The 22281-nt window shown below is 44.6% G+C and overlaps 2 protein-coding genes across 2 annotated transcripts; both read left to right on the top strand.

The window, feature by feature from the left end:
- LOC118795679 (microtubule-associated protein 1B-like) lies at positions 1–9340 on the top strand. The gene is made up of 4 exons (XM_036554337.1): positions 1–241; positions 3814–7063; positions 7438–7664; positions 9153–9340. Exons 2-4 carry the CDS (start codon positions 3949–3951, stop codon positions 9306–9308), a joined length of 3498 nt encoding a protein of 1165 aa, XP_036410230.1. The 5' UTR covers positions 1–241; positions 3814–3948; the 3' UTR covers positions 9309–9340.
- Positions 9341–13330: 3990 nt separating this feature from the next.
- On the top strand, positions 13331–21585 carry LOC118795776 (interferon-induced protein 44-like). Its single transcript, XM_036554504.1, has 8 exons — positions 13331–13389; positions 15817–16329; positions 17165–17216; positions 17545–17740; positions 18411–18563; positions 19169–19340; positions 19725–19825; positions 20664–21585. Exons 2-8 carry the CDS (start codon positions 15843–15845, stop codon positions 20850–20852), a joined length of 1350 nt encoding a protein of 449 aa, XP_036410397.1. The 5' UTR covers positions 13331–13389; positions 15817–15842; the 3' UTR covers positions 20853–21585.
- Positions 21586–22281: the final 696 nt, after the last annotated feature.

Raw genomic sequence — 22281 nt, 5'->3', positions numbered from 1 at the left:
CACACACACAGACAAAAATCATAGTTCTGTGAATTTGGCGGAGGTGGGAGTGGTGAGCACACAGTAAAAGGGAGGAGCAGTGGGAGTCTCGCAGCTGCTTTCATAGGGAAGTGTTTGTGTGACGCCAGGATGAAGACGCAGTCGCAGACTCTGCTGGGAGGGAGACCGCTTTCCTCTCACTGTGACAGTGGAGAGTGTACGCCTGGGCAGAGCCGCCAGCAGCAGCCACAGACAGTCACAGGTGTGTGTGTGTCTGTCTGTCTGTCTGTCTGTGTGTGTATGTGTGCATGTGTGCGCACGAGTAAGAGAGAGGGAAAGAGAACGTGTCTGTCTATAATTATGTGTACGTGTCTGTGTCTATAATTGTTTGTATGTGGCTGTGTCTGTTACAGACAGTATGTGCATGGGTTTATATTTGTGTGTGCACGTCTGTGTTTGTGAGTCTGTGTCTCAATGTTTTTCTGTTCGTGTGAGTCTGCATATGCTAGTGTTTTGTGTTTTGTATGCCTTTGTTGGTGTGGCATACATCTGTGTGTGTGTGTTTGCTGGTTGGGGGGCGGGGGTGCTGATTGTCTGTGAGCATATTGGGAGCTGGCATGATTGAGCAGCCTCCCTGTCTGTATGGAGTGCTCCTGTCTGCGCAGGTTTAGAGACGGGCAAGGTGGCTGTGTTTCTCCTATTAGTGCTGGCCAATTCAGGGGGGTGTGGCTTAGTACGGCAGTTAGCCATGAGCTGCAGAGAGGAAGCTGTGAGGGCAGGAGTGTTTCCGCGGTTACTGTTCTGAACATTTACTTATCAGCATTATCAAAGCAGGGCTACAGCATTCAATGTGTGTCTCATACAAAGCGGCATTGTATTGGAAACTGGACATTGCATTCTGAAGCATTCACAATGTAAGTCCTGCTGCCAGAGAAAAAGTCACTCTGATTATAGTACATGTGGAGAATAAATGGGTTCTTTGTTACCATATCCTGTGCGGCATTGTATTGCTTCCTCCACTGTATATTGACCATGAAGACAGGAAAGAAAAGTTCCACCTCTCAACCTTCAGGAAGACATTCTGAGCTGCAGTCAGTGGAAAAGGGAACTAGACAGAATGAGAGTCATGTGCTTAGTCGAGCAATGTGCTCAGCAAGCTGTTCTGTAGTATTTTACTGTTCTTCTTATCTCAGTTTTCAGTGCCCTGCTTACATAAACATATGCAATGTGATGGGGCATTGGGTCTCCCTGATTCTCTCATGTAATGGATCATGCAAGGGATTCTTAGTTCTTCAACAGTGAAACTCCACTGTACACTCCCTCTCTGCTAAAATGGCTTCCTTTGGGTGCTTGCTGTCAATCATCCTGTGCTCCTCCCACCAAAAAGTACAGAAGAAAAAAAAAATGGGGGGGGAATGCTTCTTTTTCCTGTCCATGGCTTATCCATTAATACAAAGTGGCTAAGTAGTGGCAGAGCACGAAAAAATCATGCCATCACTGAATATCTGCCTCCCTCATCCTTTGACATCTGACGTGGCAAAGCTCAAGGGGCACAACTGGAATTACAGCCTATGAGAGCTTATGTCTTGAGACAGTTCTGCCCGGATATGTTCAGTCATGCTGGCAGAGAGAAGAAAACACAGGCTCTCTTTGTTGGAAGGCATTGTTCCTCTTTTTGTGGGTCCCAGTGAAATCTGTGTCCTTCAGCTGTGTGTTTGCTTGCTTCCTGGGTGAGAGGCGCTAATGCATGCTGTGTGTGTGAAGTCCATTGGTTTGTATTTTTCTTTTTTTTTGACTGGCTGTCTATTTGTCTGTGACAGCTGACAGTATAAATTTTGTATTATTACATTTGAGGTTCAGAAAAGCTAAATCTGAGAATCAGAACACTTGGGATTGTTCTATGAAGTGGTTGTCAGCAGTTTTCTGATATTCAGCTCTGTGTGCTTAAGAATGAAACTTCTGTCTTTTATTGCTAATACTGAAGCTGAAAGTGTTTTTGGGCTCCGTGAATGTTCATAAAAGGATGTGTTCAAAGACAAAACATACAAAGCTTGCAAAACTATGCAGACAGCACTGGACCAACGTGTGACCAACTAGAACTTCCTAGACATGGAGGTATAGATGAAAGAAACAGCACAAGAACATCTGGTCAAAATATTGAATATCTATGATGGAATTATATTTTACATCACATTACTGGCATTTAGCAGATGCTCTTACCCAGGGCAATTTACATTGGTTACAGTTTTTTTCACAGCGTTATCCATTTATATAGCTGGATATTTACTGAGGCAATTGTGAGTTAAGTACCTTGCCCAAGAGTACAGCAGCAGTGCCCCGGTGGGGAATTGAACCAGTCCTGCTCCCTACCACTAATGCCACAGTTCACTTTCAAGGCTGATTTAGATGATTTGGGACATCCACTCAAGCACTCAGTTTTCATTTTTTTCATGAAAAGTTCTGATTTGTGCTTTGGGAATAAGACATAAAGAGACCCTGAGAGCTGTTTAAAAGAGCTACAAATTGTCGTTTGGGAAGGACTGTCTAAACATGAAGTGCTCTGCCCTGGTTCTGACGTTAGCGGAGGGCTGAACCTGGCTTCTCAGGGTCTGGTTTATTCATTCCTATGCTCCTGTTTAATTGAGAGGCATTCCTCAGCTGCCATGGTAAATAGGGCTGCTGTCTCTGCTGCTGAGAGAGGTTCTTTCAGTGACCGTTTGGATCTTGGCCTGTCAGCTACCCACCTCCACATTTTCACATAATTCAGTTACTGGAAGAGGCTTTCTGTTGGATTTCTGCCTCTGATTTACAGATCCTGGCATCCATTACAGGCTCAAGCTGCTCTGTGTCTATTTAGCTGCTTATTTGGCTTATTTTTGGCCAAAACGGCCTTTGAGGGAATGAGAACTCTTTCCATTCTCCCATTCCAGTGCTTCAAGCCAGTGTCTGTCATTATTGCTTCTCTCCCTTCCTGCTGTAGACCCATCACTCTCACTTCTCCTGCTGTTTTCCATCCCGACTGTCTCTTGTATATCTTTCCCTCCTCCTTTCTCAATATTTTATGTTTCCCCTCTCTCGATCTCTCCATAGTTAAGCTAGAAACTGTAAACGACGGAGACTTAAATAAGAGCATTGCTTTACTAATTATACTGTAGGCATTGGATCCTGTAGATGTGCTCTTTGTTCTGTGCGATTAGTCTCCATTTGCGGCTGGCCTTCAAGTTCATTTGTATTATGCAGGTGGTGCCAGAACAGCTTTGACAGGGTTTGTAAACGTTTATTTCACCAATAGATCAAACGGTTTATTCAGGAGTTCTACCCAAAAGTCACACCAGTTATCCTCTTCTTGTGTTAGTAAGTCTGTAAGAGACATTGGCAGACCTGGCCCAGTTGACAGAGTGTTTGTGCCTGCAGGATGGCATCCAGATTTTTTTTGTTTGTGTCCATGTACAGAAGCGTGTGTGTGTGTGTGTGTGTGTGTGTGTGTGTGTGTGTGTGTGTGTGTGTGTGTGTGTCTACCTGTGTGTTCTTGTGTGTGATTGTGATTTCAGAATTCCCCAGAGACATAATCAGTCTATTTAATAATACCATTGACTGGTAAGCTGCTGAATGCAAAGAAGATGAGATATCAGATGTCTTGTTGAATAAATTAATATATTTATAAAAGTATTCATACACATATTTAAGCACACACAGTAGCACACAGTGATCTAGCCTATGTAGCTATGTGTCCGCCCTGTGCTTAAATAGCTAGACCATGTATGTTTTCTATTGGTTCTGGATGATACCATGAGAACAACCAAAACCCCTCTCCTCTCTCTCTTTATTCCTCAGACTGAAGAGCTACCTGGCACAAGGCCATTTTGGCTGTGTTCTTCTCTCGTTTGGGTGTGGGAAAGGTCTTGGTGCTAGAGAGATACGCCTTGCAGGACTGAGATAGGGAGCAGCCTGCCCACAGCGCAGCCTGAGATGGAGGAACCGCAGGAGTCCACTCCCCTCCCCCCCGACTCCCTGGAGTCACAGTCGCCCTTTGACCTGCTGGAGCCCCCGGGTGCGGCGGGCTTCCTCAAGCTGTCCCGCCCCTGCTGCTACGTTTTCCCCGGCGGGCGGGGCGACTGCGCCTTCTTCGCGGTCAACGGGTTCAACATCCTGGTCGACGGGGGTTCCGACCCACGCTCCTGCTTCTGGAAGCTGGTGCGGCACCTGGACCGGGTGGACGCTCTGCTGCTCACCCACCTGGGAGCGGACAGCCTGCCGGGTGTGAACAGCCTGCTGAGGCGCAAGGTGGCGGAGCTCGAGGAGCGGGAGCGGCCGTCGGAGCACACGCCGAACAAGCTCATCTCCCCCGAGGTCGGCGTCGTGTTCCTCAACGCCCCAAACGGGCTGAAAGCTCTCCAGGCTGACCTCAAAAGGCCTCGGGGGTATGAGCCAGCGGTGCTCACCTTACAGTGCCTGGAGACGTTGAGTATCACGCCTGAGCCTCTGTGCCGTCCAGTTGGGCCTCACATTGAACCAGTCACCCTCTTCCAGAAGATGGGCGTCGGCCGCCTAGACCTGTACGTGCTCAACCCGGTCAAAGGCAGCAGGGAGCTGGAGGCCTTTATGCGGGGGTGGCCAGGGAAGGGCAGCGGATCCAACCCAAAAAGCTCGGACATGCCCCTGCCCTGCCTGGTTTCTGTCTGTGCTTTGCTGGTGTGGCGTCCCGCCAGTCCTCAGGAGAAGATTGTCAGAGTGCTGTTCCCGGGATGCACGCCGCAGGGCAAGATCCTGGAGTCGCTGGAGAAGCTCAAGCACCTGGACTTCCTCTGGCACCCCGCAGTGAGCCTCAGCGATCTGGAGCAATCTGACCGACAACAGTCCAAACATGCCGAGAACAGGGAATCCACCGGCAAGGGCTCCAGACCACGAAGTGTCATCCTGATGGAGAAATCGGGCCACAGTGACAGCAAGGGTCAAGGTCCTAAAGTCAAGAGCAAAGGGACAGACGATGCCACCCCAAAAGGCGGCAAGGAAGGTGAAGACAAAGCCAAGCCCAAGGATGGCGATGCCATCCCAAAAACACCCAAATCTGAAAAGCCAGCTATCAAGAAAGAGCACCCAAGTGATGAAAGAAAGGAGGACCAGACCTCTGCAGCCACCTCAAAGAAAGAGGACACTGGAGAGAAGAAGAAAGATCTGGGAAAGAAAGAGCCTCTCGCGGCAAAACCAAAGAAAGATTCAAAATCAGAGCCCAAAAAAGAAGCAAAGAAGGAGATTCAGACAGAAGAGAAGAAGCAGACAAAGACTGCAGGAAAGGAGATGAAGAAAGCCACATCGGGATCAGCTCACTCTGGTGCAGAGCCAAAGAAAACGTCTGGCAAGACTGGGTCTGGAAAGAAGGATGTTGCAGCCCCAAAGAAGGAGGCGGTGAACAAAAGAACAAAATCGAAGGAGCCAGGGAACTCAAAGGTGTCTAGCGCCGCCGAAGGGGCCACAAATGTCTGTAAGACATCCACACAAGACACAGCCTCAGAGTGTGAGACAGTGAGGGAGGGGAGTGCACAGGAGGAGCAGCAGGGAGGCGCAGGTGGGGAGAGCGGTGGGAAGATGGCAGATGGAGCAAACGCTACGACGGAGAGCGTGGGGCGGGAGTCTGCGGAGATGTCCGAAGCTGCACACGGGGAGGGCGAATCCAGAACAGTAGGGGAGGGTGGAGGGGACGATTTGGAAAGTCCAGAGCAGTTCCGCTGCACAGAAACCCTCCCCGACACCGGCATAGTCACGGCATCGGCTTCTCCCTTGCTCAAGAGTCGTTTAAGTGAGGGAAACGCAAATTTTGACGTCACTCCCACCGAGTACAGGCTGCTGGATGGAGCCTTTGTGGATGGCTTGCTGAGGGTGAAGTCAGAAGATATGTCCACCACCCCTGGGGTAAAGATGCTAGATTTAGACTCTCGGTCAAACAGTACGGGGCAGCCCTCTGTCCATCTGTCCCGTTGTGATGCGTCAGACATGGGGGAGGACACCAGTCAGGAGGGTAAGGCAGCCAGCCGCCCCACGGGTTTCCAAAAAGGTGTGCCTGCGACCAACCCCGCCTCCACCCAAGAGAAGCGCTCCAGTTTCCTTCTGCTGAGTCCCCTCAGAGACCTGTTCTTTGACACCTCCCCGACCGCCACCACCACCCCGTCCCTGCCTGCTGAGCTGGGCTCCCCACAGTCCACCGAGGTGGATGAGTCTCTCTCCGTGTCCCTAGAGCAGGGGCTTCTGCCTGTCTGCGAGTCCCCCCGGGTGGAGACAGGTGACCAGTCACATGCGAATGGACATGGTCCTGAGCTCGAACACCGACCAGGGATGTCACTCCCTTTGAGGAATTCACAAACCGTCAGGGCCCAGGGTGACCGTCCAGGACCTCACGGTCTCCTCCATAAGGTAGCCCCTCATGATGTGGACCTGTGCCTGGTCTCTCCGTGTGAGTACAAGCACTTCATGGTCCCTCAAACCCAGAAGGCTGCGGTATCCACAGGGCTGGCTAGCCACTGCTCACCCAACCCTTCTGACCACAGTGACCCTTCCCAAGAGCTGGCAAATCCCCACGCAGATCCTGAAGACCATGCCCACTGGAAGGGCCTGCCTACCTCTGTTTGCGAGTCCCTCCTCACCACCTCTGGCCTGGACACACCTCCAGGGACAGAGGACTGCCCCTCCATTGCCGCAGACTGTGGGCTGGACTCTGATGAAGACTCAAGCAGCATGTTTGTGCCCCAGGGGTCACACGACCGCCCCACTGCTTACTCCTCTGTTGGAAGTGGGTGCCTTTTCTCTGGAGACCCCCCACCGGCCCCTGTGAAGGACTTGCCCCCCTTGCCCCCCCAACCTGGGGCATGCATGCCTGACCCCGAGACTGAAGCCCATGGAAAGACCGTTAAGAATGCAGAGGCCAGATCCAGGAAGCCGTCAGGGGTCACCCAGAGGTCAAATTCAACCAATAGCTCTGTGCTGAACAGCAAGGCCACCCTTAGAGCAAGGTCTGGCACAGATGCTCACTCCACACCTCACATAACTGCCTCCAGTCACAGAGTGGGCACTAACAGGCATAGTTTTGCAGGTATGCATGTGCTACAGCTACTACATTTAGTGATTCTTCTTATTTATTTCATTACTAAATATATTTATAGTTTATAGTTTTACTTCATCAATAAATACTTTGTTACGGGATCCAGCTGTTTATATGTGGTATTATTTTGTTGTTTTGTTTCTTGGGTAGGTTTTTAACAGTGATCCCAGTTTTCTGAAAATTTCTAAAAAACATTTAAAATCTCTGTTTAAAGTATTCCATAGTAAACAGATTCCCAAGATCCCTGCTGATTTGGGGGGACTGTGTTGTGTGTTGAAATTGGTGCAAGTATCATCTTTTAGCTGTGACATCTTTTCCTCATTATTACACTCGCTTCTTGTCTGCGTATCTCTTCCTGACCTCAGGGTCTGTCACTAGCAAGGCGGGTACGACGGGCGGGGCATGGGTGTGCTTGGATTTGGCATACCTCCCCTCGGGCCCCGCCACCTCCACCGTCGACGCAGAATTCTTCCGCCGTGTCCGCTCCTCGTATTACATCATCAGTGGGGCGGAGCCAGGGAAGGAGGCCATTCTGGGGTCCATCCTCAGTGCGCTGCTGGAGGGAAAAGCTGCATGGACTGGTAAAACACAGGTCAGGCCTCCTCCTGTGCTCAGTGATCCATGGTTATACTTGGTTGCACTGTTAGAAAAGATAAGGGCACATTAACAAGGCAGCCCTCTGCTGCAAAAAAAAGAAGAATAAAATTAAATGGCATGTTCAGTCAAGTTATAGATTTAGCTTAGTAGAATGTCCAGTTTCAATGATGCAGATTTGAGTCAACAGTATTTAGTTCAGTCAAACGTATAGTCTGTCCATGTGGGTGAGATAGATATATGATTAAGATAAAACAAAATGTGCAAAGAAATAAAGAAAGGAAAAGAAATAAACATACATTTATACCTGGTGTGAAGACAAAATTGAATGGAGGAGACCATTCCACAATGGGACGTCAGATCTTGCCACATCCACCTGCTTGAATAAATCTAACTGAATACATTGTTGTACTTGCAATGTAAATGACAGTAATGTAGTGAAATTGTTTAAGAAAAAGACAGAGTGCATGTTCAAACACAAACTAAGCAAACAAATTTATAGAATGGGTGGGACTGTCATAGCTCACTGACAGTTATGTAACCAACTATGCTTTAAATACATTTGTTATTGCTGGTGAACGGTGTTCCTCTGAAATACAGACTGTGGCATTTTGTGGGAGAGCGCTTCAACAGTTGAAAATTCCATTAATTGGCTCAATTTACCCTCTACTGTGAAGGTTTTCGCTTTGATTTGATATTTGATTATTGAATTACTAAGGTCACAATTTATGGAGTTGACATTGCATAGAGATATATGTGGCTTTGTGGTTGTTACTTACACTTTTCTGTACCAGAAAGTTTTAGTCAGGTTTGAACTGCTGCCACACCTCTGACACTTAACCCGAACTGCTTCAGCAAACCGTCCGAAATGCAAGGCACCCCAGATAAATGGATATGCTAAACATTTACATTTAAATTCACATGTAGTTATTGGTAGACACTCTTGTCCAGAGCAAATTTAAAAAGTAATATTACAAAACTGCATCTAATGGGGTCGCAAAAGCTACAGCACACACAGAATGTGTCAAACCACATATGAACACGTTTCAGTTCCTTACACCACTGATCCTCAATCCTGCTCCTGGGGCCCCCCTGCTCCGCACGTTTTCCATCTTTCCCTGCTCCACCTACCTGACTGAACTCATCTGTGGCACTTTTGATTAGCTGAGCACACCTGATTTAATCAAGAGCATGTTTGGAGCGACGATAGATAGAAGATATTCAGGACAGGGGGGCTCCAGGAGGAGGATCGAGAAACACTGCAGCTTATGCCATACTGTGAAAGCTATTCCTATTGTGAGTGTGGAAGTACTACAGTAGTACTGCAGTACTTCCAGTAGTATTGTAGTAGTACTGTATTGTAGTACTACTACAATAAATTCACAAGTGCAACAAAACATACCCTAAACAAATAAGCAATGTGGCATGTTTCATGTAGCACGGTGACATGCTGAGTCCTGTTTGAATTACTGTCCCCTCACTGCAGGTGACCCTGATCCCCACCTTTGACTCCCCGTTGATGCACGAGTGGTACCAGGAGACGCACCAGCAGCAGAGGGAGCTGAACATCATGGTTCTGGGCAGCAACAGCACTGTTGCCATGCAGGAGGAGACTTTCCCTGCCTGCAAGGTGGAGTTCTAGGAGCGGGGAGGAAGGGGGGGGGGGCATTGGGGGTTTGGAGAGGAAGAGAGGCAGGAAAGGTGAGGTGGAGAGAGAGGGGGAGGGAGAGAGACATACCAGAGTGAGAGGAAGGGAGAGAGAGACACACCAAAGAGATGGGGGGAGAGCGATAGATTAAAAAAACAGAGGGAGACAGGCGAAGAGGAACAGCAGCATTTTACCTAAAAAAGCCTCTCTCTCCCTGCCTAAAAAAATGCCCCCCCTTGCTTTGACTTGTGGAGAAAACGAACAGCCTGCCTTCCTTAAATTCTTTTTTTTTTTATATAATGCGAGCATGTAACTGGACAACTTACCTTCCACTGAGACTGACTGAAGGTGCTCGGTGTAAACTCAGAGTACTGGACAAGGGCAAACACGTGCGGCATCAACACTGACACATATGATGCAGTGGCAGCCTCTGTCAGTAAGAGGGTGCAGTTTCATGGCACGCCTCTTGTACCCTCAAAGGTCTGAAAGAAGAGGCCTGAGGCCCCTGCCCCATTTGGTCCTGTGGCACATACATACTGTTTACCACAACACTGTGTGGTGTTTGAGACCGGTTCTGATGGGGAAAAACAAAAAACAACACAACCGATGTGAAAGGAGAAATGCATAAACCTTTAGCACAGAAGATGGACATTTTCAAAGGTCTTTTAAGAAGGTTAGCCTGAGTGCCATCAACTCTCCTGAGTCCAGGCAGGATTTCCTTTTGCTGTCACTCAAGGGGTCATAAGCTTGTGCATGAGGACTGGATTGAATCCCTTGTCATACCGTGTGCTTGAGAAGCCCCCACTCAGATCACGCTGATTATACAACAGTTTGGCCGAGAACGGCTGAACAGACGCTGTGACTCCCTCTAGTGGTAAAACTCATCACTGCGATAACCGCTCCTCAATCCCATGCTCAATCCGATCAGTCAGCGAGAGAGTCATTAATGGACACGATTGGTTATATCGCAGCCAAAAAATAGACTTCAAATACAGAGAAAAACATTCCTCCTAAGTAAAAAACCATAACAATGTCATTTCATCTGTAACAGTGTGATTCATTGTGGCAGTGGTAGTAGTGATAGAGATTGGGACCTGTTAAGGTCATATTGTCTTGTTTGTGTTTGTGTCTTTAGGGAAGGAGTTTGGTGTTTATGAACACTTTTTAAATACTCATGCAAATTAACTGCCCAGTAAATTGCAGATTTAAAGATATAATTTTTTCAATTGGATAATTTTATTTGAAGGCTATCCTTTGGACTTGGATTTAAATAATGCCTGGAAGTAGAATACATTTGCAATAGCTTCTGACAGTGTCACAGCACAGTGCATATATTCTATTTTTAGGCATTAACACAAGTTGAGAAAACAGTGTGGCAGATTCCTCCACTCTCTGTGAGCGAGTATTTCATGGTTGTACTGCAGTATGATCAAGACTGACCATCAAGGTGCTGATTTGCTTTGAGCACACAGTACATAGGGGCAGTCAGGATTTATGCAGTGCAATGCATGTTGGGATTACCCATACCCCTAAACCCCCTTTCTAAAGGTACTTTGTCTCAAAAGTCTAACTGAGGAGCAGCATACCCAATCCTATACGCTAAAGCCCACCAAAAGCACAGAAACTAATTTGGGGTCAAGCCTGGAGACAGAATGTCTTCACAACATGCTCATCCTGTCTGTTACTCTTCAGAATGCTCGACTGTTTTCAGTATTAAAGGATAAGCAAAGTGGTCTCTCTGTTTAAGAATGTTTTTATACATATATAAGTGTTGTTTTATAATGCCTTAAGTTACTGTTTACTTTTTCATCATAGCAAACAAAAAGCAAATTGATATTATTTTGTAGTTTTTTTGTATTTATTATTTGCATCATGACATTCCAGGCATTGGCAAATACAAAATGTCAGTCAACAACAAAAAGAATTGTCGTCGAGTTGAGAAGATGTTCATCGAGTGAGATCACAGATATCTCTCACTGTTTGGGGAAATGTAGAATAACTGGGGAGAGACAAAGGCTAAAACAATAACTTAAACCTTTTTTCCTCAATTTTTTAATCACCAATGTATAACATTGACCTGGTTTACTGTGTGTAAAATACTGCATGCTTGTTTTATGTTTTTTATGTTTTAGTTGTATTTTAATGTATAGTAATTGTGCTCAGTACTAAATGCCCTTTTTTGTCTTTTTGTACGGTCCACTTACTACTTATGGCAAAAGAGACACAGTGTCTGTACACCTTTAACTGCACCAGTAATACATCAAACAAGTATCTAACTTTAATTAATATAGAAACTCCCAAACTTGATATTGAGAATGTTAAAATCTTTTAAAGACGCCTTACTAATAATAGTGTTTTACTGTGTAATTTCTTGCTGTGCAGGCATGATAGAAATGTAACCTTTTGCTTTCCCTTGTCCATGGTGGTATGGTGCCATGAGATAGTAGGGCTGTTAACCTAGTTTGAGGAGAAGCTTTGTGGATAGAGACACCTGCTGGAGACATAATAGAACTACATCTATTTTTAGGCAAAATGATTCATTTTCCACCGTTCGACAGCAGTGTCACAACTTAAATATGGAGGAAACTTGTCCCTTTTCTGTGGATGTACACTAACCCTCTCTTCCCTCTGCAGTTTGACATGAGACCAGGTGGCAGTCAGAATCTGCTGTAGGTCTACATGGAAGCATGCAAATTCCCTGAAATATCACTGGTAAGAACTGGGGTTGCCATGACAACAGTGGAAGTGATGAACCTGTAAATAAAATGTTGGTTTTGTTGGGCACAGGGACATTTGGTGCATGCCAGGGGGTTTTTAGAGTGGGACCTGTCACCTCCAGCAGGTGACAATTTAAGCCTTCTGTGCTTCTAACTGCCCACAGACCTCTTCACTGTTTCCTGGTTAACCAGTGCTACTCCCACTTGAAGGTTGCACTTGGACAAGTACATGCTTAGTACTACTGTAGCTGAGGATCCTAAAACTAAACTAATCTACTAAACTGAAAACACTAATGAATATATGTTTGCTTTTATTTCCCAAATAAACACACTTTTTTAATGTAATTCAGAACGTCTTTCTGTAAATCTGTTCTACTGTACAGCATTTCAGTCAGGCAAGATTTTTCAATAACATACATAGACATTCTTTGTTGTTTCACAAACTGTTGAGCATTTTACATTTTCCTGTGATTCAACAGGCGGCTGAAGTGTATAGGCTTTTAGATATACTGTATATCATCACTGCAGTGTTAATGTACAGTGCATTCCCATGATAGTGTGATAATTTTCAGGATGGAGATATCTTTTAGCTCTGTAGCTCTGCTTTCTTCTTTCAAATATGTCGTTTTCAAAAAGATTAAAACAAAGAATATCTGTTGAAACCATCTGCTTGCACTGATAAAATATGAATAAATACAGATGCTTTAATATTGAAATCACAGAGCAGTTTTCCTTAGAGAGTGGTCCTCATCAAAGTAGCAAGGCCTGAAACGTTTTGATCAAAGAGGTCTTTTTTAAGCTGATTTAAACAGTCTGGCTCTCATTAGTAAACAAAGTACAGTGGTCAAAGGTTGATTTGAGTTAATGTCTTTCGCTCATAGGAAGAATAATGTGTTATGCAAGTGTTTTGTTTTTGTTTTGAACATAATGATCCTGAGGTGTGACACATCAGACATTTACTTATGTACGATATAACGTCATTTGAACACATACAATCCACAACATAAAATAACTGGCAGAAGTATAAGACATATAGATAATATGAAATTTGCAACTGTGAGACATGAAAACTTTTTTTGTTAAATCCGTAAGACATACAGTTTCAGTAAAATGTTCGACCACATCTGCTTAAGGTAACGGCAATCACTGAAGATGTGAAATTATCATCTGGCCAGTGAAGCAATACCCAGTAAGTCAAGGACCCGCACAGTACCAACTTTTCTTTCACGGAAGTCGAAAGTAACCTCTGGGCGTGATTCCAGATCAAGTCGAAAATGAAACCAATCTGTACGTCCTCAAAGTCCCTTGTGTCTGCATTTCATTCACACATAGCCCACTGACGGGTTCAGCAAGAGCAGGTAGGTCCTTTGTTTAATCTTTAATCCTCATTGAACGGCCTTTAATGAATACACAGATGTTGGCTATATTTGTCCGCCTGTGTGCTTGCTGTCCAGGATTTGAAAGGCGGTGAGAATGCCATTTGAATGTTTTTCGGTGGCTACTTTGTATTATTCAAATGTAAATTCTATAAATTATCATATGCATGTTTGTAAACTTAACGTCTCAATTCATTTGTTTGTTTGGAAGTTCATCCAGAAACCCTTTCATTGAAACGTGAAGTTCATCCACAAACGCTTTCATTGAAATGTCATGCCTTACCGCGTTTCCCCAAAACGAAACTAGTTTCTTTAAATCGAGACTAGACATGCAGTTAGAAAAACGTCCCATGCGTTTTTGGTATTGTTGTTAAAATAGGATTTGTTCCACAATATTTGAAAAATAAAATGTCAACGCAGTTAGTTCATAGAAAGTTGCGTTTCATGCTCCAATTAAGTTCCACCTTTTTGAAGTTAAAAGTACGTATGTCACAGGCCGTGCGGTGGGCATGTTGTGCTGTGCTGCAGATTTTCTGTCGAGACCAGGAAGGAGACAGTTTTTTTTTTTTTAATTTCTCCTCAAGGATTCACAGAACCAGATGATTGTTTCTTGAGAGCCCTCGCCATTCTTTTTGGCTCGATCACACTTTATGTGTACCCTTCATCATTACACTGATCATTGGGCTGTACCTTTTTTTTTTTTAAAGTTTCTATGACATTTACATTACATGTATTCATTTGGCAGACGCTTTTATCCAAAACGACTTACATAGGTTACAGGTAGGAGACAGATACAGAGCATTCTTCTGGCCAGTAGCATCTTAATATCACATTCGCAATCGATTAAACCAAAGTGAAACCGAAAAACGCTGTAATGTTACCACAGAGCGTGTTAAAATGTTTACTGTATGAACGACCGGTCTTTTACCCAGTAAGAAAAAAGTGCTAACATTGGATCGAATGATTCCATGCGTTTTAATTAGCAGTGAACAGGCACTGTGACTTTTTCTTAAAAGGGATTCATAAAAGCGGTCTGCTTTTTACGTCCCAGACGAAAGGGATCCTGGGATGCCAGACGACACGTGAATTGTACCAGCTTGTACACTCGCTCAAAAGGAGCAAGTGATGGAAAGCGAAAGTTAATTTTGCGATTTGGCATACCGACAGCCACCTGACCATTTTGAGGGGAAGTGAGCAGGAATACGTATGGGGACACAGCCAAATAGGGGCATCAGTTTTTCGTGCTCACATGTCCTGCGGGGATCTTCCAGACAGTTATCAGTTGTGTTGAAACAATCAGAAGGTTATAAAGTGGCTAATTGTGATGATCTTTAAAAAATGATCATTTGGTCAACTGGGAGGAGGAAAGAAAAGGACTCATGAAAGGAACGTCAAGAGCGTCCAAAACAAAGGTCATATCTTCGAATGAGAGAGTGCAGTAGTACCCGCTGTCTTTCATGATTTGACAGCTTTCATATGCGCAAATATTCCCAATGGTTTCCGTTACCGAATATTGTAAACTTTGAGAGAATTTTAAAAATCCATTTAACATTTTCATCAACAACAAAATCCTAAACGTGATTTATAGAGCTATAACGCTATCTGCGTCGCTCCACTCTTTAAAATGTTTCAAATGATTTTCATGTTGAATGTTTTACGTGTGCGCCACACAAATCTGCCGACTCGCTGAAAGGGGTGTCATTCATTGGCTACACCTTCTAATATGATACACAAATATGCGTGACATCAATGTTGGATCTACAGAATGTTGCTCTCTGTCTTATGTGACCCTAGTGGTCAAAAATTCACATTTTTCACATTTATGCCTTACAAATCTGCCTCTACTGGAAAAGCTGTACATAGTCACCCAGTGAAAGGGGGGTGAAATGGATAGCTTGGGCGCTCTAGTAGTAGAAACAAATGAGACCAACATCAATATTACACTATAAAATGTTGCTAGCTTTTTACAAGCTCCACTTTTGCATGGTTCCTGCAAGTCTGTCATCATTAACAACAGAGTAGTGGCAGCTTAGATGAGACGTTAATGTCATATTAAGCAAATTTAGGACACTTTACCCCACCATCGGTTTTCTCCACTAACCTTAAAACTTGGAAAAAAAACATCAGTTTGTTATTTTCTTTTTCAGCTGACAATCGTGTCACCTAGCAATGTAAATCATAATAAGCTGTATTGAGTTTTGGAATGGTTAAAAGAATGCACAGGGCAGTAATTATTCATGTGTTGAACGAGCAGTACCAGTGAAACACCTAGCCGATGGGGACCATAGTATTGCCCCACTTGAAAAATGAACCTATCTTGACAGTTCATGCCCAGCTTTTTTTACTGTTACTGCTAATAATACTAATTACTGCAAGGTCCACATTTGTTGTGTTTGTGTGTTTCCGCAGACTGGAAATTTGTACTGCCAATCGTCATGAGTGTCGTCAAGTCCAACCTTTCCATAGCCCAGGAGAAACGGCTTTGCTCACTCTTTGGCCACGTCAAGCTCAGCTTGCTCTTCAAGGCCAGCATCCATGGGTACAAGGCTGTGGCTTTCCACTCCAGGTGTGACAGGCAGGGTCCGACCGTCGTCGTCGCCTACAACAATGCTGGGTTCATCTTCGGCGCATATACCTGTAAAGATTACCTGCAGACCGGCCAGAATATTGCCGACGACAAGGCATTCCTGTTCAGCTTCAGGGCTGGGGACCAGAACCAATGCCCACGCCGGATTCCAGCCATCAACTCCCAGCAAGCATTTGGGGATACAAACACAGGACCCAATTTTGGAGCCCTGGTGTTTCTACATGGAAATGCAGCCAGGGTGGATAGCGCCCCTGGGACTTTCTACAATTTCGTTGAGAATGAAATGCATGGAAATGACCTAAAACTGACAGAGTGTGAGGTGTACAGAGTGGAGGGTGAGTTGGAGGTTTATATTTTCCCTGTGTTAAGGCAGGAAGGCTTCATTGCCTTTCTTGCCTTTTTATGCTTTAACTCCCTGACTTTTAAAATAGCCAGTCGTACGTTAGTCTCACCTCACTGTAACATTCTCTGAACCCACAAATATAGACTTCCAGCACACTTACATAGGATCAAGGATCCCTTTTTAAACACTACCAGTCCCACAGGACACCACAGGAGAGTGAACAGAAACTGAAGGACAGGAACATCTCCCGTCCTGCATTGGGAATGAGCGTTTTAACTGACTGGGCAACTTCTGAGGCCCGAGCGTGCATCTCTTATTATTATGCCTTATTAATACACCACAGAGATCTGGGACCGCTTTTGGGTGTCCCATCGAAATAACCACAATAACCCTGAAATCTGACTCCTTACCAACATCTGCTTCTGCACCATCTAGCCTGATCTGATACAACTTCAGATACAACTTTGTACAACCATACAATAAATGGCTATCCCCATATTGCATCATTGCAAATTATCCAGTACCTATAACAACACTCTACCATTAGTCTCTTCTGTCAAGGTAACTTACACACAAAAGGTTGCATTCTCTTTAAATGCTAGAATGATAAATTAGAATATTAAGTTACTTGAGAAACCACAGGAAACACTGAGTAATATTCATTTGGAATAGTTTTTCCATTGCTGTGTGTAAGGTAGTGTGGGCGGATGGGCTGATTGTAAGTTTGGCTGAAGTTATGTTATACCCATTGGTGGTTTCCTTGTGGACCGGCAGAGTTGTATGCAGGTGAATGCTTTGCTCAGGGCTGCTCTCTACTTCTGTCTTAGACCTCGGAGGCCTTCTGGAGAAGCCATGGAGAAATGTCAATTGGACATCTGAGTAAGCGACTCTTTTTACATGTTAAAATGCCATTAATGGAGTTCTTCCTTTTAGGGGTGGAACAATTAAACTGTCCCCATGATCAGCCATTGAATGTTATTTGTGAAATTTACATTCATTTATCTGGCCGATACTGTTACCCAGGGTGACTTACAAGAAGTGTATTCATCAAGATTAGGAAATTAGCTGTACAGATACTCAATCATCAGTGCTCATTTAATCACTCCTCCTCCAAATATTGTGGGAATGTAGTGCCAATAGGCAGTGCCACATAAATGAAAAAGAATCAAACTAAACATCCCCCCCCGCCACCTCTGCCTGCTTTCAGGAAAAGGAAGGAACTGATGGAGGGCATACAAACCTACAAGCCCACCATCAACTCGGTTAAACAGGCCCGGATTCTGCTCATTGGTCCAGTTGGTGCTGGAAAGTCAAGCTTCTTCAACTCCATCAACTCCATCTTCCGGGGTCATGTGACCAGCCAGGCCATATCAGGCAGCGCGGGCACCAGTCTGACCACTCAGGTAATCAATATATCAATAATTCAACCAATCTGCTCCCAGGTAGCTCAGTTCTACAGCCCAGGTTCGATCCTTATCATGTCATCGGCCAATGATGACCAGGACCCCAAAGCAGCAGAACAAATGGACTACATTCCACTGGGAGTAGGTGTGGGTAGGTAAGGCAGTGACCTTTACTCGTCAGTCAGGCACCTACAGTCTGCCTGTATAAAGCTGCTAATGGAGTGTCTTCCTCTTACTGCTGTCTGTGTGTGCTTTATAAGAAAAGACACTTGGTATCACGTGTATCGAAGGAGAGCATGTGTTTGCCTGAACTCTCCCAGGCTGTTGGTGGAGATTGTAGTGATGAGTAGAAAAGATGAGTAGAAAATAATAATGAAGAATCACTCAACCAAGCAATCAGTAATGGTCTGAAGGGGTCTGTGGCAGAATATGTACCACAGGGCATTACACAGAAACGATTCAAGTTCTAACAGATATAGAATGAAGCTGACAGAAATGGAAGGCTAACTGCACAATGACAAAGATGAACAGCTCTTCTTCTTGGTTGAGATATCTCCTGATGCAGCACCTTAGTTATGTATAGTAATGTACTCCATGATAGTTGTGCTAAATTGTATTCATATTTTGTAAATAACGTGCCCATCCTAAAAGTTAACTATCTGTTAACCAGTTCCGCACCTACTCCATCAAGTCAAGTCGGGATGGCAAGCCACTACCAATCGTTCTGTGTGACACAATGGGATTGGAGGAGACCACGGGGGCAGGGCTTGATTTGGATGACATCACAAGCATTCTGAAAGGCCATGTGATGGACAGATACCAGGTGAAGACACACAAAGTCCGATCATCACTGAAACCATCAGTTTACGGCTCACGTGACATCATACTAGTACATCTTAGAAGCCCCAGAAAAATGCTACCATACTTTTTATTACATGAAAAAAGTAAAGACATGGCTTGTAACATCACTGTACAACCACAAGAATACCTGAGAAGACCCAAAGTCACATTAATCTTGATCCTAATCTGCTTTAGATATTTAGCTTCCTTTCAACATAGATTATCACATAGATTCCCCACCTATTTTTCTTTTTCTTCTCCTTTTATTATAATTATTACTAGTTCTTTACATTATTACTGAGGCAGTACCTCGCCCAAGGGTACAGCAGCAGTGACCCAGCACGGAATCGAACCAGCAGCCCTGCTCCTTACCAGTATGCCACACTGCCGCCCCCTAGTATCAGTCTTAGTAGTATTAATGTCATCATTACAATACAGAAATAGTGACTAAGCAAGTAAAATACCCTGTGGCATACAACTGCCCTAGAAAGCAATTCAGAGTAAATGACTCCATTATGACTCATCGCTATCTGTCGACTATCAGCAGAAGCAGTAGTTGCAGAACTCTTTTCTGTTTGCTCTCCTCAGTTCAACCCTATAGTGCCCCTGCAGGCAGGCTCCCCCGGGTACCGTAAATGTGCTGGCCTGGAGGACCGGATCCACTGCGTGGCTTACATGATTGACGCCTGCAAGGTGACGCTCATCTCCCAAAAGCTGGAGGAGAAGCTGGGCTCCATCCGCAGGAGGATCAACCTGATGGGTCAGTGACAGGGGGGCGCAAACACACTGTCATTTACAGGGACTTATTTATTTACTACAGAGTTGCCCCTAGCAACTTACATAGACATATATACATGTATATACATATATGTGTGTGTGTGTGTGTGTCTCTATATATACACATGTACATATACATACACACACATTCACATATGCACTGTGCAAAAAATAAAACAAAAGGAGCAACTGTGGCTTATATTTCTAGAACTGCCACTGAGGTGATTCAGTTCCCGAGCTATGCTCAAGGTGAGGGGTGTTATTATGCCTGACAGGTGTGCTGTAGGTCTCACAGGTGTGATGCTTGATGGGAGCTCGCATAGGTGTGGCACAGATGTGACGGCTGTTTCCGGAATGTGTACCACAGGTATTCCCCAGCTGCTGCTCGTGACGAAGGTGGACGAGGCGTGTCGGCATGTGCACGACGACCTGAAAGAGATTTATCGCAGTCACTACATCGAGAGGAAGGTGAGCTCTACTGCCACTGCTGTCTAGAGATGCATTACCTTCCTGCTCTTATCGGAATCAGAATAAGAATGAGACTTTATTTACCAGACATGCTTCTACACATACAGTACAAGGCGTTTGACTCTGGTTCCAGTGGCTCTCATAGTGCTTGCATACAACGTCAAAATGGCAACAACAAATACCAAACAACTGTAGTGCAGGACACATACATGGAATAATGTCATGCTATCTTATCTCAGCTATCTTATCTAACTAGATTATATCTTATTTTAATTTGTATTCACTGTAAACAGCCATTTTTCCTACTGTTACAGTGTTTTTGTGAATTAGTATTTAACATATTATGCTGGAAGGGTATTTTGCATATATCCTGTACTGGGTTTGCATTGTCACTGCAGTGGAATTGTTTTTTGTACATCAGAATTTCTCAGTCCTATTTTTCCCCACATTGCATAGAAAATAACATGTCACTGTGTTCAGAAAAGAGATGACATTAATGATTGGTTAGATTGCAACCCTACGCAATAATCTCTCCAATTTCTGGAAATACTTTGTGACAGAATCAGTGTAGTTACAGTAAATAAAAAACAAGACCATGGGATTGTTTCAATAACTTTTTTTCACTTCACCAATAAAGTGACTCACCTTTAATGTACGACTAACATGCACCCTAGGGTAACAGCTGAAGTCCCTGGCTTATCTCCTGACGCGCTCAATAAAATGGCGTGGTGCTTTCATGAGCTGAAAAATCCCTGCCTACACTGGAGCATCAACTGCTTGCTCTGAGATTTCACCGCCATCATTCATTTTGTTGTGCACTGCGAATACATAATTTCAGGTCCAGGAGGTGGCTGCTCGCCTGGGAATCCCAGTGTCCTGTGTCATCCCAGTGAAAAACTACAGCCAGGAGATGGACCTGGACCCGCACACTGACATCCTGCTGCTCTCCGCTGTCATGAAGATGCTACATTTTGCCGACAACTACTTCGATGACATCTGCATGGGCAAGGACGAGAAGCATGAGTAGGCAGAGAGAGGCTTGTGTTCCACTCTCTGTTATTGTTTCAACACTGTGCACCCCCCCCCCCCCCCCTTTTTTTTTTTTGTTAAAACCAGGGATACTCCTGTGCTCCTCTTTCTGTTAAATGTTAATCCTAATGATCCTCTGCTCCACCCTCTGTTAAACACTGTTGTATGCCTGCGCAGCACTCTCTGCTACACACGGCAATAGCTCTGATCTTGCATTGAGTCATTGCTTCTCATTGCTTTTATCAACCTGTTGATCTACTTCCCCATGTGTCCCCATATGGCCCTGGTCTTCTCGTGTCTGCACTGGTGTAACTCCCTTCTTACCCGTCTTTCTGCCTGTGCCATCAAACCCCTGCAGCTAATCGAGAATACAGCTGCACAACTTATCTACAACCTCCCTAAATATAGTAACGCCCCTCCTCACTTCATTTCGCTGGCTTCCTGTTGGCGGTCAGAGCACGTAAAATCCCTCGGTGCTGGCAAACAGGACCCGTGAATGGGACAGCCCCCATCATACCTCCCATCATGGTGCCTGTCTGTACTGGTCCCCCAGTGGTGGAATGAACTTCTCACGGGGGTCAGGAGAGCAGAATCACTGACCTCCTTCAGACACAGACTGAAGACCCATCTCTTCAAATTGCCTCTGTGTTCCCCTTCAATGCCCACCCCTTAGCCCCTGCCACTTGTACTAGTATTATTTGCCCCTCATTTACTTGTAGTATGGCTATGAGTTATGGATATTGCGATCTAGTGACACTGAGATATATGGTACTCTATGCGCTTTAGTTTTATAGGCTTTCTAGTTTAAAATTAGCACAAATTAACTTGTGGCAATGCTTGAATTGTGTTGTGCACTTACTGGTCTATTACGGTTTTTAACCTGGTTAACCTGTTGTTCATTTAATCTGAGTGGATACACTGCTGTTCTCTTGTGATGGAAATCACTCTGAATGATAGTGTCTGACGAATGAAAGTATTGTAACATCACGTAATGTCACTGTGTTTATTCACTGCCTTTTTGTTTTGCATCAATAAAGTTTTTAAATCCTCACACCGATTTTCACTTTGAGGTTCAATCACAACCCTCCCGACTATACTACACACGTATTCATGTTATTCCCTTCATTACCTGTAATCTTTTTGGCACCATAAAAAATAAGATGAACCACAAGAGGTAGTCATCACCCCTCTAAAAGAAAGTGATCGTGACTGTTCTAAATGGAAACAGCATTGACACAGAAAAGCCTGACTTCTCACATTTTGTCTCTAAAAATTTTGTATTAAAATGTTATTTTTGTGCATGTCAATTAAATCCAGTTATATCAGGTTGATGCTACAGTATTATTATAGAACCATCACAGGCTGGATATCTTGGGGAAAGCCATTAATTAGTAGGCAGTAGTAATTGGAACGTAGCATTAATTTGT

Source organism: Megalops cyprinoides, chromosome 20, assembly GCF_013368585.1.
Source record: "Megalops cyprinoides isolate fMegCyp1 chromosome 20, fMegCyp1.pri, whole genome shotgun sequence".
Classification (NCBI taxonomy): Eukaryota; Metazoa; Chordata; class Actinopteri; order Elopiformes; family Megalopidae; genus Megalops; species Megalops cyprinoides.
Note: the sequence above shows the minus strand (reverse complement) of the source record. Positions and strands in the feature narration are given on the sequence as shown.

What these genes read in the sequence shown, in the direction of transcription:
- LOC118795679 (XM_036554337.1), top strand. Translation starts at nt 3,949, where the DNA reads ATGGAGGAACCGCAGGAGTCCACTCCCCTCCCCCCCGACTCCCTGGAG. An exon ending in TAACAGGCATAGTTTTGCAG is followed by an intron (nt 7,064 to 7,437) that starts GTATGCATGTGC and finishes TCCTGACCTCAG; the next exon opens with GGTCTGTCACTAGCAAGGCG. An exon ending in CATGGACTGGTAAAACACAG is followed by an intron (nt 7,665 to 9,152) that starts GTCAGGCCTCCT and finishes CCCTCACTGCAG; the next exon opens with GTGACCCTGATCCCCACCTT.
- LOC118795776 (XM_036554504.1), top strand. Translation starts at nt 15,843, where the DNA reads ATGAGTGTCGTCAAGTCCAACCTTTCCATAGCCCAGGAGAAACGGCTT. An exon ending in AATGTCAATTGGACATCTGA is followed by an intron (nt 17,217 to 17,544) that starts GTAAGCGACTCT and finishes GCCTGCTTTCAG; the next exon opens with GAAAAGGAAGGAACTGATGG. An exon ending in GCACCAGTCTGACCACTCAG is followed by an intron (nt 17,741 to 18,410) that starts GTAATCAATATA and finishes TCTGTTAACCAG; the next exon opens with TTCCGCACCTACTCCATCAA.